The 20,103-nt window shown below is 38.7% G+C and overlaps 1 protein-coding gene across 2 annotated transcripts in view; it reads right to left on the bottom strand.

Annotated features, from left to right (window-relative positions):
• Positions 1–20,103, bottom strand: part of pth1r (parathyroid hormone 1 receptor) — a 55,422-nt gene that overhangs the window by 14,109 nt on the left and 21,210 nt on the right. For both annotated transcript variants that reach the window (XM_037788433.1, XM_037788434.1), the window contains 3 exons: positions 13,067–13,169; positions 5,252–5,362; positions 4,908–5,029 (listed from right to left, as the gene is read on the bottom strand). In XM_037788433.1, the coding sequence (XP_037644361.1) occupies positions 4,908–5,029; positions 5,252–5,362; positions 13,067–13,169 (336 nt within the window). The remainder of the gene's footprint in view (positions 1–4,907; positions 5,030–5,251; positions 5,363–13,066; positions 13,170–20,103) is intronic.

Genomic DNA, 20,103 nt, shown 5'->3' with positions numbered 1-20,103 from the left:
GAAGCGTTAACTACAAAATACTTTATAAAATACATAGATAAATAAATATCTTGTTGTGTAGGTTTGTACTTAACTACAAATAAATCACAAATACCTGTGATTTATTAAAAAAAACATATACAGTGAACTGTACGTGCAATATATGTACAGATTATAGGTTCCCATATTAATTTGAAGAACTAGTGATATTATATAATAGGATAGCCGTGAGCACCAAACAGTGGAAAACACATAATAACCTATATTTGTATGCTCATGTACGTCAAGGTTCAAGAGGCCTCAGCTACCCTAATGAAATGTCAACATTCAGTCAGTATACAGTATATCATCTTTTCATTGAAAAAGAAAAAAAAAAAATGTTTGAAAAATGTATAATTGTGTCCAACTGTTGTAAATTTACATGTATTTTGGCAGGCTTTTATTCAGTATCAGTGACAATTTGTAAAACTAGACATGTTGGTTTACATACTGTATTTTTTTGTTTGATGTTACAAGACTCGGTTTAACAGCTTCAAGGGTTTTTCCTGGGGCTTAATAGTAACATTACAACAAGTTTAAATTATAGTGACCACATAACTTAAGGCAAGTGGTTTTATTACAAAAAGCATTCTTTCACAATATTCACACTATATTGGCATTTAACCCCCCAAAAAAGAAATCAGTGTGTTTAAGAATGCATTGCCACCTGGTGACAGAAATGTCTCGAGCACCCAGAAGTTACTGATGGAAACAGCATTTGACATGGAGGTGGTGGAGCTGAGAAAGGCTGGGTGGGGCAGTTTGATCTGGCAGCCGAAGGACACCGTAAGGAGAGCCACTAACCAGACCTTCTGTGCGTCAACATACTGAAGGGGCCAAAAGCCCCTGTGTGATGTAACCAGATCCTCCACTGCTGTTATCATTTAGCATTGGCGTCCTGTGCCAGAAATACGGGTGTCTAAGTTGTGGTGGTGGTCTGCGGCGTGGCAGATGTGCTGTGGGGCTTTCATTCGTGCATATGTATTTGTCATCAACTGCTGCAAACCGCTCCCTCGAGAGCCCATCAACATAAACATCTGAAGTCAGAAAGAAACTGAAGGGGCGCCATGATGAGGTTATGCCCACATCCTCTACACCACATTCAAGCAGGGGAGAGGAAAATGTATGTGGGACAGCTGATGCTTGCGTCGTTTCACGGCAAAAAAACCCAGTAAGAATCACTGTCTTTATCAATGAGTGACTGATTTCTCTATGTCCTCTATTGGCTAAGTGCAAAATGTTTTGTAACCACTAGCAACACTACAAACTGCAGAACCACTTAACACTAGCCTCTAACATATAATTTACCTCATTCATTTAAAAGGCTATAGAATGTTTTATATGTGACATTATTAAAAAGCTTCCAGGCAACAATTGAAAAGAAAATACCATAAAATGTCATGACAACCATGTCAGCAACATTACTGTGCAAAATGCAATTTTACGTATACGAGAAAAAATTGTCTTACAACAATGGCTGAGTAAGGGCCATTTCTTCCATTTATGGCCTTGTTCTAGCTGTTTTTCACCCCACCCACAATACCCAGTGGTCGTATTATTTACTGCCAGTGTTATGTTTTCTGACATCCGACCCTCACGCAACGATAGAGAAACAGTGGGAGTAACTGCAGTTAGGGTCACCCACCTTTGGGTCACACGGTGTGGACGGCAGCAAAAGGTTGCCGTGTGTGGTTTACAAAACAATTTTCTCAACATGCGCCGTGGTGTGATGGTGATGTCAGTGCTCATGGTATTTACGATGCCAGGTTTGGACTCTCACACGCTAATGATGATAATGTTTAGGTAGTATAGGGTATTAAAAATGTGGGGTTTAAGTTGGACATATTGGAACTGTGAGGGTGATGGGGCGTGGGAAAGTGGTTAGACACTGACAGTCCCTCATTATACTGTAATTCTCTCCCACAGGGATGCTGCTGTATTAAAATTGTGTGTAGCAAATGTCTGCTTGTGTGAAATGTACTACCACTGTATTGCATAATGTTACAATACACGACAAGGGAACAATGCTGATAGGACAGGTATGAAACAAGGATCCTCCCCATAGCTCTGCTGCTGTAATTATGCAATAACGGTTTTCTTCAATCATAACAGCATATGACAAAAAATGTAATAAAATGAAATGACTAGCCTGAGGCTATTCAAGAATGTAGCCAGAAACACAAACAAACAACATGGCCAAAAGTATGTGTTTGTGCTTATTCTGCAGCTATTTTTCATTGTTTGGTTCTGGTGAAGGGAAATCATAATGCTGCATTTCATAATTGTGGCGGTACTGAATCCCCAGATTTCATTTGATCGGGAAGAAGCATTTTCCCAACCACATAATACAGAAATATTTACTTGGAGAAACCAATCTCCCAAGTGCCTTCACAATGAAAACATGCCTTCTTAATAATAATGAAAAATTGTCTCTTCAATTATAATAAAATGTCTCTTCTCTAACGAAACATTCCTCTTTGATAATAAACAAATGTCTCTTCAATTATAATAAAATTGCCTCTTCAATAATAAAAGTTGCCTCTTTGATAACAAATGCATCTTCAATTATTAAAAAAAAAATATTTCTTCTATTATGAAAAATGCCTCTTTGATAATAAGGAAATGTGTATAAAGAAGGTTGAAAATAAATAGACAAAATAATACAATGAAGCCTGAAGGCATTAGGTTATCATTAAGCAAGCACAAACTCTTGCAAAAATAGCACTAAGGTCTGTCCTGGTGCAGGTAAGCTATAGTGGAAAGGTGTTCTTTGATATTCAATCCAGCTCGGTTTCACAATGCTCAAAATCCGATCAATCAGAAGACGGCAAATTAGTCTCAAAAGGGCCTAAAGAACAGAGTTTCTGGCTGATAATATCTGCTGAAATGATGTGTGCATTACATCGAGGAAGGATCGGCGATCCTGAGGGTTTATTTCCCCACCTCTCTTAAGCCCTAAAGAAAGGGCGTCGTCACATCCTAATTGGCCAAGAGGGGAAATGAACCAAGCTGCTCTCAGTTCTTCATTAGGAGTCAGTCTCCCACACCCAGCACAACAGGTGATCGGAATAACTTCCAATCAACTCAGGGGAGCTGTAACATTCAGCTAATATCAATTGGGAAAAGACAACAAGTACCAAAGAATGAGAGACCGCTACATAAAGATATTACAATGATAGTAGTGCACGTCCATCTTTGTGCCCACAGTTTGAGGAAGGCCTTTTTTGTTTCAATGTGACAATGTGGTCAAAGCAAGGTCCATAAAGAAACGGCTGTCTGAGTTTGGTGTAAAAAATCTAGACTGACCTCAAATCGCATCGAACACCTTGAAGACACCTGCATGGGATGAGTTGGACCACTAACTGTGAGCCCGGTCCCCCACAAAATAACGTTCCCAACTAAACTGTATTGTCAATTATGTTTCGAGGGAAACGTATGTTCTCCCAGATTATGGTTGCAGTTTTAAACAATTCTAAACGCGTGGTTAACGTTGTAAATTGAAACTACTAAAATATCATGGCTTGGCTTAAAATGACTATGAAATTAAAACAAAACAAAACGGAAACACAACAAAACTACTTTATTAGCTTTAGGCAATAAACCTTCTTTGTTAGGTTAGGTGAAAAAAAATATCATGGTTTGGCTTAAAATGACTACAAAATTGAAACAAAACAAAACAAAAACGCAACAAAACTACTTTATTAGGTCTACACAACAACGCTACTTCGTTAAATTTACTCAAAAACATCACGGTTTGACTTAAATTGATTTTGAAACTGAAACAAAACAAAACAAAAATGCAACAAAAGTACTTTGTTAGGTTTACTAAAAACACATAATGGTTTGGCTTAAAATGGCTACATTTGTTACGTTATTAAGCTACGGATGTGAATTAAAATAAGTGAACGTTAACTTTTGGGACACAAATAGCAGTCTCCTGGGTGGAAGTCCTGTGTTTGTTTGACCCACCTAAAACCCCGACCTCCTCCCTATGCAGATTTCAGCAGACTATCATTTGAAACGTATTTGTGATACGTCAAAAACAAACGTAATCCGTGACGAAATACGTTTCCCTTGAAAAAGAATTCACAATGCAGTTTTGTTGTATGGGAATGTAATTTTTAGGAGACAGTATTGGCGAGCCAGGTTTTATAGCCAATCATCTGAGCCTGACCTCAGTGATGTTCTGATTTTTAAACTTGGCTGCAGGGATTTGCTCCCATCCAGCCAGGTTTCAAAATCAGTCACACATGGGTATAATGTTCAGCTGTCAAATGGTATCAAGATTTGAGTCCATTAAAGAAAATAAAAAACAACAAAAACATAAATAATATATTTATATGAAGGCCTTCAATGACACTACTTCTTGTAGTTTGATTACATCATTACCAAGAAAGCAACATGACGTCAGTACATGGAGTCCTTGGGTCTAAATTTCTTTTTACCACTGTCTAATTGCTGTAAAGGCTCCTCAAGTCATGATTGGTGAGTTCGTAGATTTCTCTGAATGTGATTTTTTCTGGGAAATTTTGCAATTAGCAATTCAGGCTAATGCGACGCTGCTCTCAGTTTATATTTGAACGGACCTTTAGCTAATTGCAGCCTCATATCACACGGCAACTACACTGCCATCCTGTCATTATCTCCCCATCATCATGTCGACATTTCATTAAAAATTATCACATTTCATTCGCACAGCACATTACAAAATGAAAGCATGTCGACAACGTGTTACATATTTAAAGGGGAATGTAATTGCAGGGTGAAGTGGTGCAACAGTTGCCTAAAGGGCTGCAATATCTATTGCGTGACATTTAATGCGTTCCCCAAGGCTTCAGCGGAGGAAGGCACTGTAACTGTGACAATGACCATGTGAATGGTGATCTCACCTTTTCATGGCTGTGGTTGTAATGGTAGAGGAATTTTGCACATTCGTTATAATTGGCCCATGTCTTGTTGACCGTGGCCAGCTCCCACGTCCCGTTGTTGTCACACCGACGGTATGCTAGTCCTAGACATCAAACAGAAGAGGCTATTTTTAATTACAGATCTTATTTAGTTGTTTTCCACCACAGTCAATTAGTCATCCTCAGTATGCTTCTTAAATTGGACCTGCATAATTAAAAATAGGTTTCAAAAAGAGCCCAAGTTAGGATTGTACAGTATACAGTAGCATCAGCTGAAAAAGAGACTCAGGGTTTAGTCGGCTGAGTGTATCCAGGGCCAGTCTTACCTTTATGGTTGAAGTCATGGATATACTCTGGACAGGCGGTGGATACAAGCTTTCCCGGAGGCCCCTCAGGCCAACAAACAATGCCGTCCCATTCTGGTGAGCAGAAACCATCTGCAGAGACAAAAGCAGGGTTGACTTTTAAAGATAGAGCCACAGATTGCCGCTGTCCCTCGGCTCCAGCATTACACAGCCTGTAGGCGTTTACAAGAGCGGTCAGTAGAGCTGTACGCTGAGGATTCTGTTGTCCTTTAAAAAGTAGGCCAGGTACATGAACTGTACACTGTAGGGGAATCAGCACTGTAGAGCAGCCTTGTCATTTGTGGTAAGTCTGACCTTTTGTTGTTGTTGTGTTTAAGGAGAATAAACTCCACATCTATTGTTATATAATTAAGATTTGCAATCAGGGAATTCACCACATGCAGATAGCAAGTTGTCAAGTTGTTGTTCATTAAGGGGAGACACCCCAGGTGAATAGGGTAAATAACTAATAGATATCACAATGAAACTTCCCCAGGTGATTACTTACATTAAGACAATTATTTTTGTATTACACGTTTTCTGAAATGTTATGTTTAAATATGCAAATGAGGCATTATGTTATTAAATGTGTGATCATTTGCATACATTTCCAGAATATAAATCTGTATATTGGATAAAGCCAAGTTCAAGTTTCAAGTTTGTTTCATTTTTTTTGACATATTAGAGTCAAAGTTTTTTACAGAGGGAGTTATGGATATCTATTTTTATCCCAAAAAAACAATTTTCATCATGTTTTTAGGGAAGAAAATGTTGACTAAATCGGGCTTTGAATAATATATGAACAAACCTCTCTGTAAAAAAGCTTCAGAATATAGATAGGAATGAAACTGGAACGTTTGGTGGATGTAAGAGCTACTGAAGTGTGGATTTTCTGGATCGAAGTCACAAACCTCATTTAGAGAAAATGACCTTTAAAGACATATATTGTAAAATTCCAGACATTTTAAAGACACTACAGGTGAATAGGGTAAAAAAATAACTAATAGATATCACCATGAAACTTCCCCAGTCTATTACTAACATTAAGACAATTATTTTTTGTATTACAAGTTTTCTGAAATGTTATGTTTAAATATGCAAATGAGGCATTATCTAATGCTAACTGTTGGTGAATTTAGGAGAAATCTACAGACACAAATAGACAAAGTTATAAAATAAACACCTAAATGTGTATTTTCGATGTTTTGTTTCCACTAGTCTGAAAGAAGACATGCAATTGAAGCAAAATAGCCCAAAATCTTAAAATTGACTAATGCAGAAAAACAATGTTCTTGCCTTGTGTGTCTCCCCTTAAGGCTTGTTTTTTTTTAGCTGCAGCAGATTTCTGCCACATTGCTGATAGCATGATATTGTTTTTATGTTGTATGGAATTGGTTTCAGTAGGGATCTCATTAAATCATCCCCTGCAACAGTGGCTGTCTAGTATCCTGAGTAGCCTGGTATGGTATGTTAAATAGCTTATCTTCCTCTCTGTATCGGGAGTTTATTTTTGACCAACATTAATTAGGAATGCAAGTAAAAATCATTGATTTCATTATTGATTTATCTTATTTTTGTATGTATAAAATGTAAAAAAAAAAGATGAAAAATCCCATCTCCCATCTCACGCTCTTCCAAACCCCCAAGGCATTCCATTTGAAATCATATAAAACACAGAAAAACAGCAAATCCTCACATTTGAGAAGGTGGAAACATAAATATTTTGCTATTTTTGCTTGGTTAAACAACTGTAACTTTTGATCAATGCTCAAATGATGCCAATTAATATTCTATTGATCAATTAATCCATTCATGAAGAAACCTTTTTAGCTTTCTACTTAATAATCGGGGAGCCCTGGAGGTCTACAGGCCATTTTCTGTCATCTCTCCACTGTCATAATCTAATAAAGACATTAAATGGCAATAATAATAATAATAACAATAAAACATAATTATCATGTCTTGTAGAATATCTCATCTTTTGTCATTTTTGCATTTCTTAATGAATAAACATCTCCAGGCAAAATATTTAACTATCATAACATCCTACAATTACGCTTACTTACTTACACACAGTTTTGCTTCAATTACAGGATTGGTTGATCAAATTAAACTTTCAATTAAAGTTTCACATTTTTGAGATCGTGGTGAGGAACATTTAGCCTGTAAAAAGTTGCCGAGGATTCTTCTCAGTATTTTCATACAAGATTGCTGCTTTTCCTGAAGATCACACACACTTTGTCATCTATTTTCATAAAGAACGCACAACATGAGACTTTGTAATAATACATCTATACTTAGTTCAAACAAAGAGCTACAGGTTCAAAGAGGGGAACAAAAAAAAAAAAGCCATTTCCAATCGTACAGCCCCTTAATTGTCAGCTAAACCGAGGACCTCAGCCCTCCGATACAGTGGGAGAAAAGTCCCTCTCACCACAGATTCCTGGCAGAAGCCTCCCTCATGGCTTGGCATTTATGTTGTATTATTGAAAACATCTGCCCCACTTTGACCACTAATAAGTAGCTAAGGATAAAACTAAAACTATCCGCTCTTTGCAGTAGATCCATTATTTTCTCATTCCTGTAATCAAACTTACAGAGAAACATCTGAAGCGATGACGACATACTTTTTATTTGCCTGTCACTTGGAGCGCAAAATTAAAGAGCAGACTGAGTGGAGCTGACTGATTCCTACAGATCTCTGGTGGGAGAAAAACAGCAACAGTTTAGTTCTGAAAATCACACTGACCACACATCCTGGGAGTAAAAGTAGAATTGCCATTCACTTTTGCCATCGTTTTTATTACCATAGGACCACCTACTAACAGGCTTAAATTAAACGCAGAACACACACACATATATAATTTCCCGTAAATTTCTTGACCACCATTTAAATATAAACGTGACTACGTGGGGACTTTGGTATTAGTGATGTCACTGGGGTTTTTCTTCCACCCCCCAACTCATTTGATTCTGACCTGCAGATGTCAAAACACATATTGCATTTTCTCCTGATACATGCAACCTTTTATAATGATTGCTGATGTTATTCTACACCCAGACCACAAGCTTGAAGGCTGAGCTATTTTTCACACTGCAAGGTCTGGGGCATTGAACCCACATCCCTCCACTGTCCTCTCCAGGCAAACCTCAGTGTTTCCCTCAATGAAAACCTTGTCTCAGCAACGTAATGGAGACTTTTGTGTATTTAAAGCACAAATGAGAAATAAAAACAAACAGATAAAATGTTGAAACGGAACCAAAGCCGAGGTTTTAGCCTCTAATCCTCTCTCTGCGAACCTGGAACTGCACGATCAATTCATTACTCAGCTCAAATCCTACGTTTCACACTAGCGTTTTAAAATAGTCATCACGCCACATCTCCTATAATAGCACAGAAAACCACGAGTTTACAGTGCCAGAAAAAAAAAAACTCAGGGGGTGGTCAGGCAGGACACATGCAAGACAAATACAGATGTGGAGCCAAAAAAGTCCTACAAAATGCACGCTAGCTGCTATTCTCTGAGTTAACCTCAACCCGCAGATTCAAGGTTACGCCACAATACAAGAAGATGAAGAATGTTTTAAAAAATTACAGGAGGGAATTCGGTCCAAGTCCTAATGACCGCTTCAGGGAAAATGCTTACATGGGTCACCAGAAAGCACGAGTAATGCTTTCCTTGAACTTTATCTCACATCTCTCTAAATTTTAGTCAGCGTCACACACAAACCACTACCCCGACTTTAAATGATTTCCACATAATTACAAACAAACAACCAGATGAGATGCTTTAGTTCAAATCAGGGTCAAATGAAGTGAAGTCAAAGTAAGTCATGTGCCATTAAGTAAAAGAAAACTCAAATCAAGCATGTTAAATGAGCACATATGTGCTTATCCAGGCATACACCAACCACATCTTTTTTTCTTTATTAAGGTAATATGTTTATCTTATTTCCTTCATTTGTTATGTGGTTGAGCACACATGTGCAGCCTTCCAAAAGAGGTCAGAAAACAGCCGCCACATACAGGATGAGTCACATCCGGTGTGTGCCAGCAGCATCAGGTATGAAGGTCCGCTCTGATGTGCTAATGTACCCCCAAAACAAGCACCTCAGGCATTACACACAATCCCAGTCAGACATCCCTGATGGGCTTGTTAGAGTCCAGATTCAGTGGAAACATCCTCCCTGATGTACAGACTGAGAAACGTGACCATGAAAGAAGATAAAGTGCAACACAATAGGGCTGCAACTAATTATTATTTATACTACAATGTTCTTTATTAAGAGATTAATTATTTAACATATCAAAAATTTAAAAAAAATTGAGAAAAATGCTCATCTCAAGTCCAGGTGATGTCTGAAATTGCTTTGATTTGTTGAATTGATTCGTCCGACCAACAGTACACATGTACTTTAATTCTTTTATCCCGTAAAACAGAGAAAATGTTTCCTTGATAAAAAAAACTTAGACAGTTAATCAATCAATAAATTGTTCTTGAATATTTTTCAATTTATCAACTAATTGATTAATTGTTCCAGCACTACACTGCATGGAGAAATGGCAGAAATTATACTGACTCCCATTTACAATTAAAGGACAGTTAAAGGAATAGTTTGTCATTTTGGGAAAATACACTTATTCACTTTTTGCCAACAGTTGGATAACAAGATTGATACAATTCCCGTGTCTGTGAAGTAATTATGAAACTACCGCCAGCAGACGGTTAGCTTAGCTTAGCATAAAGACTGAAAACAGGGGAAAACAGCTAGCCAGGAAGTTACTGCTCCGTTTCTTTCATGCGATCAATTCGCACGTCAATATATTTTTTCGAACAGTTGTTTTTGTCATGAGTACTTTCACACAGAACGCAACTATTACGTGGTGATTATGAGTTATGAGTTGTGGCTATATTTATGAAAAAACGACACGGAAGCTCCGTAATCTGAACCAAGACGGCAAACTTTATTACTCCTTTTCGATCTTGACAAAAGGCAGCACAGACCAGATCCACTCCTTCCGTTCTTGCCTTTCACAATAAAAGCCCTAGACATATAATATTCACAGGCGAGTATTTCGTATTTTCAAGTTGTTTATTCGTCACGCTCTCGGTGTGTAAAGGCCTTTAGATGTGTTGTTAGGTAGATTTTGTTACCTTCAGACAGAGCCAGGCTAGCTGTTTCCAGTCTTTATGAAAAGCTAAGCCAATCTGCTGCTAGCTGTAGCTTCATATAGATGCATGATAGTGATCTCATCTGACTGTCTGCACGAAAAAGCAAATAAGCACATTTCCCAAAATGCCAAACTATTCTGAAGTTATTAAGACATTTGACAGATGTGCCCCTCATGTCTCTAATCAAGATTGTGTGAAATTTCTATAATTTGGTTCAAATCCAGTCTAAAAACATTATGTAGATGAAAAGACAGCTGCACATGTGCTTGGAGGTTGCTGGTGAAGTGCGACACCAGGCTTGCCAGTCACTTCGACGTGTCAGGACGGATTAAGCACGGTGGCGGACAGATGGGCAGCACACACTTTCATCTGAGAGAGGCCTAATGTTTGACTGACTGCTCTGCTCTGCATTAGCATCCACGGCCGTCCTGTTACACACGCTTTGAGAAAGAAAGCACAGTGTTGTTATATAAGCCCCTCGACATCTTACACGAGCTGCCGTCCGGCGCCTGCAGTTCTCAATAGTAGCAATTCTGTCATATTTTTCAAAATCCAATTTGGGATTTGTGGACATTTATCAAAACCATGAAAAGTTGGAAAATACCACGCGGGACCATTTTACTGTAACTAGTGGGAACGGTCAACAAAAGCTTTTGTGTTCTCAGCCTGGAAGAAAACATTTTTAATTATGTGTTTCATTTACAAGGGGGTACCGTTTTGAGGGACGAAGAATTCAACGCGGCCACAATGCACTGGGGTTAAAGAGAAAATAATACGATCGGTTTGGCTGTGGAGTCCAAAATCCTCCTCCGAACAATCAACTGGGAAATGACAGTAACCACAGCGAGATACAGTAGATGCTGGGGTCTGCTGGAAAATAGTGCTCTTAAGACACCCATAAATACACAAATACACCCCAGGATCAGCTTTGCCTTCAATCCCAGCCTCCGGAAAGCTCCAGGGAGGATAAAGGAAACAGAACCGCAACAGTACACATTCAACTGAATGGCTCCTTAAAAGGAATTTGATTTGAATGTATCAGCAAAAACAGTCTCCAAAATCTGTATCTATCGTGAACTTTGTTTAACATTTAAGTATCAAGGTGGTTCTTGTGGAGCGCTGAAGTGTGCACATCATCAACTGTAAGCTCTTATCATCGACAATCACGTTCAAACAAATCACCAATCACGTTCAATCAGGACAACAAGGCGGTCTTCACAGTCGCTCTCACTTCATGTGATCATCATGGCCCTGCTGCTGTTTACTCCCAAAGTTCCTGGTAGACTTCTCCTTTTGTGTTGATTGATTTCTTCCTCCATCACTCCAGCTTTTCCCTCTCTTACATCTTGCAGGCATCCCCCTGCCTTGTGCATGATGTGTATTCCAAATGGGGTTCTGCTCTGTTTAGTCCCTGGGGGATTTATTGCACTCCCCAATGAACCTCTCGCTCCAGCTGGAATTCATTGGGGGGGCTCCCTCGACAGCTGAGCCTCTCCTGACAAATAAAATCATTTTGCTGCGATAAAAGGCTCTGTCTCCTTAGGCATTCTCTGACTCTGAAGAAACTTGTTGCAGGAAGTGGTAAATCAAACTATTGGAGACCTCATCAATGCTAATGAAGTGGGAGCCTGCCATCACATGAGCCCGTCAAAATCTCTCACATCCTGCATAATTTGTTTCCTTCAGTGTTGCTAAGCAAGGCATTTGGTCGATATACGCAATCCATGATGGACAGGCTTATGGATTTGTATCTGTTATCTATCCAAAAATCAAACATCAACACTTAAATCCCTTTGTTATTCTACTATGGCATGACAAAAAATCACAATCTGATAGAAAGGATAGTTCGGAAGTGGGATTGTATGAGCTACTTATCCATAGTCAGTGTATTACCTACAGTAGATGGAGCCTGTTTTTTTAGATGTCTAAAATATGTTTTGCAGCTGCCCCCGTCTACAGCAGTACGTTGCTTCGCTATCATGGCGGTACTACTGTCTGTTCCTCCAAACTGAAGGCGTGCCGTCATCTACTGTAGGTAATACACTGACTCTGGATAAGTTCCTCATACAACCCCACTTCAAAACACCCAAAATATTCCTTTGAAACAAGCAAACGATGGACCAAAAGCTACCAGCCCTTGAGTGATTACAGATGTCAACACAAACAAAAAAAGAAAAAGACAAAAAAGACATCCTTCAACAGGATTAAGGGTCTGCTATTCTTTAACCACGCAGACGTTCTACTTTGGTCCAGACTGAAATATCTAAACAAGTGTTGGTATGGTGTTCATTGCCATTTTTTACAGATGTTCATGGCCCCTTGAGGATGAATCCTACTGACTTTGGTGATTCTCTGACTACTTCCTCTAGCACCATTATGAGGTTGACATTAATGATTTATTGATCCCCTGACCTCTAGCGACATCAATTTTAATTTGTCCAATAATTTGTTTTTTTTACCAAATAACTGCAAAACTAATGAAATCTATATGTGCATTGTGTTTAGTGCTAATGAGCAAATATTAGCATGCTAATGGTAAACATCTTACCTGCTAATCAGCATTTAACATTGTCTTTTTGAACATGTTACCACTTTGACATCAGCATCTTGTTTGTCTACTCACCAGGAACCTTGTGCTTTGACTTGATGTTCCCCTCACACTTCCGTTTGGCTCTGAACAACAGGCCTATCTGTTCGTCTTTCGTAAGCACATCGTCTGCGTAAGCCTGCAAAATTAGAAAAAGACACAGAGTTAATAAGGGGAATTATTGACATGTTAATGGCAGTGATGTGCAAGGCGCATGCTGTAAACGCCAAGCTCCATCAATAACAACAACATCATTAAGAAAAATCTTTGAACCGTCCAAAGAGGCTATTAGATACGAGACAGGGTGTTGTTGTAACTGGACATTTATGGTCCCATCTGGATGTGAAGCAAAGATTCTGACCTTTCTCTTTAGAGTAAAAAGGAGCATGAATCGCATCAACTGACTCCCAGATAGCTTCCCAGATGACACTGAATCAATACTGATTCACCCATTATCTAAAAGGTAGACCTACCTGGGATTGAATTTTACAGTAGTTGATTTTGATATATTGAAACAATGTTACACTAGAGTAGTTAAGCACAAAAAAACAGACCTTTTCAGGCGATTTTCTTTATTTATACAGCAGTCATACAACATGATATTGTTCTAAGTTACTGTAGATAATACACTAACTATGGATAAGGATGTATGTATATATAGGCTACAGCCCATTCACACGAAAAGGCGTATGAACGCTACGATAATCCATCCATCCATCCATCCTTCAATTATCTGTAACCGCTCACATTCACCCTACAGGCAATTTAGAGTCAACAATTAACCTAACCTGCATGTCTTCGGACTGTGGGAGGAAGCTGGAGAACCCCGAGAAAACCCCCGCTAACACGGGGAGAACATGCAAACTCCCCACAGAAGGGCCCAAACCTGCATCGGGTTTGAACCTGCAACCCTCTTGCTGTGAGGCGGCAGTGCTAACTGCTGACCACCATAATGCAAAGGCATGTAGCGAGCAATAAGAACGCCATTCTTGCGTTCGCCGTTTTATTTGTACGCCACGTAGTCTGCACTGAATGCAACGTAATCGCATCCGTGTATAAATGCTACGATCAGAGCTAGTGACGTAGAATAAACAGCGAGAAAGACTGCTTATGGCGGGCGGGAGAGGAGATGGATGGGTCCAACAAACACAGTACTTTCAAGTTATGAGACATTTGTGAGGTGTTTTTCATACTCATGTTACGTTGTTTCTGCATGTATTTTATTTAGATTATGTACTTATTTTAAGCCCAACCACGACGTTTTTCCTGAACCTAACTGGTAAAATGATGCACAAAAAACGGCGTACACATGACAGGTGAAAAGCCTATAATGTGTCCTAAAGACACACGGAATGTCTGTGTAATGTCGTGCTATTCATACGCCTTCTTGTGAGACCGGGCTGCTATATCTGTACCAGCGTAATCATACAGAAACCTACAATCACGTGGGAGTAGAAGGTTTTGGGAAGATAGCATTTTGACACTAAAACGTATGACCAAAATTTTAATGTTCAGATTTGAATGCATAAGAAACACCACTGGGAAGCTACAGAATGATATGAAACCTAAAAAAGAAATAATGATAATAATAATGGACCCTCGCTTTAAGTTACATTTTTCAACTTGTCTGATAACACAGTATTGAATTAACAAGTTTTACTATCTCCAGACATGATTTCCTCTTCACAGCTGCTTCACATCCCTCTAACCACTACTTTCTGCATCCCTGGTTACGGCGCTGCAGGCAGCACGTTCTAAATCCGTTTTTTCTCTGTGAAATATCCCTGAAAATGTACACTGCTGACATTTTCTCACACGGAATATAAGGAAAAGCAACAGGGTGGCCTGGATGTTAGACAGCCGGCTCTGTATCTGGAAGGTCAGATCAGATTGTGCTTTGACAGCAACAGTCCACCCATCAAAGTGTTCATGAGAAAAGTGGTATATTTATTTCTGTCTTAACTGTCATGAAGCAAGAAGAGGGTGTAAAAGACTGAATGCTTTTCCTTGAATAAGCAGTCTCAGTTTCACTTGTTGTTTATAGTCCCAGCTTGTATTCCTGTGGTTCTATCCACTGTGTGGTCACTAATCGGACATGATAAAGTTATAACACGCTAAAAAATGACATTTTATTCCCGACAAGTTCTTACACCTTATATGTTCTCAGCTTTTGAGCATTGTGTCTGGGAGTGGCGTGGTTCCTCAGGTGTGGTTTTCCAGCCATGGAAACATTTTCCATTCTAATAGGTCACACTGACTGGCTCGCTGTTTGCCCGCGGATCACTTTTGGGCAATGACAAATGTGACTGTATTGAAAATGACCACATTCATTTTTAACAGAGCGTGACAAGAAAAGTGGAAATGAAAACAGAGACATTCAAGCCCAGTGCTAAAATTAAAGCATAGATCAGCGCTCAAATCATTAGGATTTTTTACGCTGTCATGTAGGGGTTTTCATGGTGCGTTGAGCCAATACTGCTGCAAAATGCATCCGCACAATGAAACACAAGCTAACGTATGTGCCATACAGTACAGTGAGCCTGGAGGTAACTACGGCTAAAAAAAACCTCCAAGTCTTTTTTTTTTTTGGTTCACTGATGCAGAGCAAACAGTACAAATTAAAGACAGACGTTTGCTCAGAGCAGCTGAGCTGCAGTTGCATTTGTCAGCTTCAGACACAAATTACATGTCTGCATGTAAAGAAATCAAATCTGCTCTCAGGTTTACATAGTGATGGGAAAATAATCTGTCAAGAGGTAATTTAGTCCCAACATGCAGAGAAGAAAGAAACCCAAAGACAGAGAGAGCGAAGAGGTTAAATGCTTACACACATACACACAATTATACTTCTAAAAAATGTATTACATCCATTTGATGTGTAACACGAAGCAGTGTGGCGATATTCTGACGGTGTAATTATTATGTTCAGTCTGTCTGTAACTACACTTTGGTGACATATGATTTATTTGTTTGTCAGATGTTGTTTTTGTAGAGACAAACTAATATTTGTGAGTGACAGTAAACGAAGAAAACATTTTAAAAAGTGGATGATTGCATACTAATATTTGTGTTTCAGCATCTCTAACATGATATATTTGTTAAATCCAACAGTACATAATTGTTATGACAGCATTAACTGCCCAAGATGACGTCCTCAAATGTCTTGTTTTGTCCACATCTCAAAGATATTCAGTTTACTGTCATAGAGGAGTAAAGAAACCAGAAAATATTCACATTTAAGAAGCTGGAATCAGAGATATTTTTTTTTCTTAACAAATTACTCAAACTGGGCTGGGCGATTAATTTAATAGTTGACAACTGATCGATTAATCGTTGCAGCTCTAGTTGCTTTCTCTTTATACTTCGAAAAATGCAGTGGTGCATGAAGTATTCTGACCTTACACTTGTGTAAAAATAGTCATGCAACGATGTAAAGACACTCAAGAGAGTGCAAAACAGTACAAAAGTATTATGAGCCAAATGTACTTAAAGTATCCAATGTAAAAGTACTCATTATGCAACAGAATGGCCCTTGTTGGAGTGATATTACATTATCGTTACTATCTAAGCAGCATTTTAGATACATTTAGTGGAGGAAAAAGCACAATATGTTACACTAAAGTGCAGTGAAGTAGAAGTATAAAGTAGTAGAAAATGGAAACATTCAAGAAAAATTCAAGTACTTTAAATTTGCACTTTCAGTAAGTACAGAACTTGAGTAAATGTACTTAGTTCACATTCCACGACTGGAATGCTTATACTGTTACTGTAATAGAAGTACTTCACACCAAGCAGTATCCTGCAGTCAGATGGGAGAACCACCTATTGCAGCAAAGTGTTGCCATCTTCCAGACTTTTTAAGCCTTCTCTGGTGCCTGTTTATAATCTAAAATAAGCAGCTAAAGCACTTTTAAATCTGATGTGATGTGTATACATTGTCTCTGACGCAAGTGCGTAATTTCCTGATCTTAAAATGAAACTGTAAATACCGAGCCGTCGGGGATTCGCTGCACACAAAACCATAATACCTCAATCCATCAATATTTTCACTACTTTCAGCCCCGAAATAAGGATGTCCAGTCTGAGAGCTGAATAAGGTTACAGAATGAAGACGTTTATGGCTTTGCACAGTAAACAACCACAGATGGAACAACATTTGACCGCAGGCGAACAAGGATAGATACTACCTGTTTGCTGTGCTAACTATGCCAATATAGAATATTCCACTGAACGCTCTGGAGACATTCACACTATTTTCATCTGAATAACTGGCTGGTGTTACTTTAGGTGAAAGCTGGACCAACAGGAAACCAGAAACAGTGAATCTGGATGGTAACTGCTCTGAAAGGACAAGTGTAATTATCATCACTGCATGGTAAAGTACCGTATTAGTGGTTCGGCACTTATGTAATTGTGTATTTTCACAGTTTGAATGGAAATTAACAGGCTCTGATTCTACTTTGTATTATATGTTCCAGTTTTTGTCATCATGATCATTTTCACTTCAGTCAAACACTTCAAAGTGGAGCGAAACGTCAGCCAGTTTAATACGCTTCAGTCACAGTTTGCTTTTTTACGTCAGTGTTTTGGCTTTTTTTCTACAAACCTGGTAAGTGAAGCTGCCGTTCCAACAAATATCTTAACCTCTAAAGCTCAGTTTGAGCCCCTGTGACACATTAAACTAAAATGAGGCATGGATGGGGTTTCGGGGTGTATTTTCTTTCTCAAAAACTGGGGAAATTTCTTCCTTCATCTGCAGACGCCAGCTCGCAGGGACATAGGAGAGTATCATTTACCGTTTTAAGAAGAGAATCCTGGGTAATAAGTGTGCCCCCTGATTATTTCTGAAAACTATTCCTCCTCCACTGGCCACAGTCCAAACCTCCAGAGTAAACACGACTCTCACAGGGAGAAACATGGACATTCTTATTTACAGCATTTCATTCAAAACACAGTAATCTTTTTGTTAAATGCCTTTTCGCGTGTGTGCCAAAAATGAAAATTAGAAAAAATACACGCCATATAAATATGTGCGTTTTCATCACTGGTCGCTAGAATACAAACTCCACTTGAATAAACCACAAGTTTCTATTTGTCTTCACAAACTGCGGCTTGATGACTGAAACTGCAGCTCTCTGCGAGGATATAAGACCAATATTGAGAGAACCGTTTTTAGGCCGCTGTGTCAAGACAGCGTTGAACCACTGCGACTAAATACTGACGTACGTGAGTGAAGGTACATTTACTGTTTAAGTTCTAATTCCAGCATCTGGTTTCTATATTATTTTAGCAGCTTGAATCTAAGTTATATTTGGTTATAAAGGTTTAGCTTGTCTGGTACCATTTCTTTTTTTATCTTGTAGCAAACGGAAAAAGATTTTTAAAAAATGGTAAAAATGGAGTCATGTGGATAGACGCCATGCATACATTGAGTGGAGACACTGGGTTTCCGGTACATTACCAACAGTCTTGATTGTGGACAGCCTTTGCGCTTTTTGTTTTTTCAAGAAAGTTGTGGTTGACCAAAGTCATTTCCTGAAATGCCCTGCAGTGAATAAGAGAGTGAAATGCTGGATCTTGTGAGGTAGACTTTCATTAGAAAGCACAAAGCAAAAACGTTGAGTAACCAAAAAGTTTAAATGATCCCTAAAAGCGCCACTGAGTTGAAAGGCGTGTAATTATCTATGGTACGTCAACAATGGATTGCGAGTCCAATATACAGCCCGATGATCTCATCAGTAGTATCTCAGACCATGAAAAAGAAGTCTAAATAGGAAAAAAAAACTACTTGACTAAACAAAACTCCCAAGACCACAGAACAAAAATCGTATCCAACCAGACGTTCGAACAACCATGACAGCGGAGAGTATTTCTGAGCAAAAAGCCGCTGCTTCAAATGGTTGTGACCTTTGTACTGAGACCTCTGTGAAAGTTAAGTTAGGTGAAGTTAAAAGAAAATTTCTCTACCAGGATAAAACATTACCGTGGTGGTGCAGATTTTTAACATCTCCAGACAGAGAAAAAGCATCTTGATAAACCAACCCATTCTCACTCCCACCTCGTCGCTTTGAGGCACTCTTAAGCATGTGTATGAGACACACGAGGCTTTCAACTAACTCCAATGTAAACCCATCCATGTCGATATTAGACGGTCAGAGCAACTGATGAAGTATAAAGACTTTCCCACTGGAGTCCCATGTGAAACCAAGTCAGCGTTGACTTATTTTACCTTACTTTTGTTACATAACTTACGTACTTAACTAACAGCGCATATGTAAGTTACATAACAATCGTACTTATTTTAACCTAAACCACAACCTTTTCCTGAGCCTAACCAAGTTGTTTGTTGCCTAGAAGTTTATTTTGAAAAGACACTGTATGCATGCAACAAGCGGAAACTGACACGTCCAAAACTGACGCTAGACGGGTACCTGGAGAGTCGTAGTTTGAAGCGAGAGCCACTGACCAAGCTTCGGTATTAATGTGTTGGATAAACAAATACCTCGTGTTACAGTAGATTGCTTATAAATATATTTGCAACAGTTGAATAACTGAAAAGATAAATATGAATAAATTAATGTAAGGACTGGAGATTATAAGGACTGCTTTCTCTTTTACATTACACGACAACAATATCAAAACACGAAATTGCATAAATGCAACTAAATGATTGATTCAATAAGTGAATTACTTTTTTCAGTATTTCTGAATGATTATGACTGTTACTGAAGGCTCAATAGAGGATGAATTATAGGAGGTAGTAAGCTATAAAGTATGCAACAAATATGCACAAAAAGGCTAAACTGTGGTCATTCATTGGGGAATATCCTTAAATCCCTTAAATAAGAACATCCAGATTGGCAAGATTAGACCAATTAGCAAATGACAGAAAACATTTTCATAAGCTGATAGATTGGTTTAAGTGTTTCATTCAGTTCAGCCCAATGTTGACACTATGGGAAATGTTGGGAACTTTGGAGATAAGCTTGATGGTGGCACTAGAGGACCACTAAATGTCCAAAAGCTGGCTCTGCTCAGTCACTCACTAGCTGAGAGCCAAAACAACAGTTGGG

The sequence above is a fragment of the Sebastes umbrosus genome, chromosome 12, assembly GCF_015220745.1.
Source record: "Sebastes umbrosus isolate fSebUmb1 chromosome 12, fSebUmb1.pri, whole genome shotgun sequence".
Classification (NCBI taxonomy): domain Eukaryota; kingdom Metazoa; phylum Chordata; class Actinopteri; order Perciformes; family Sebastidae; genus Sebastes; species Sebastes umbrosus.
The sequence above is the reverse complement of the archived record's forward strand: the minus strand, read 5'-3'. Positions and strand labels throughout refer to the sequence as shown.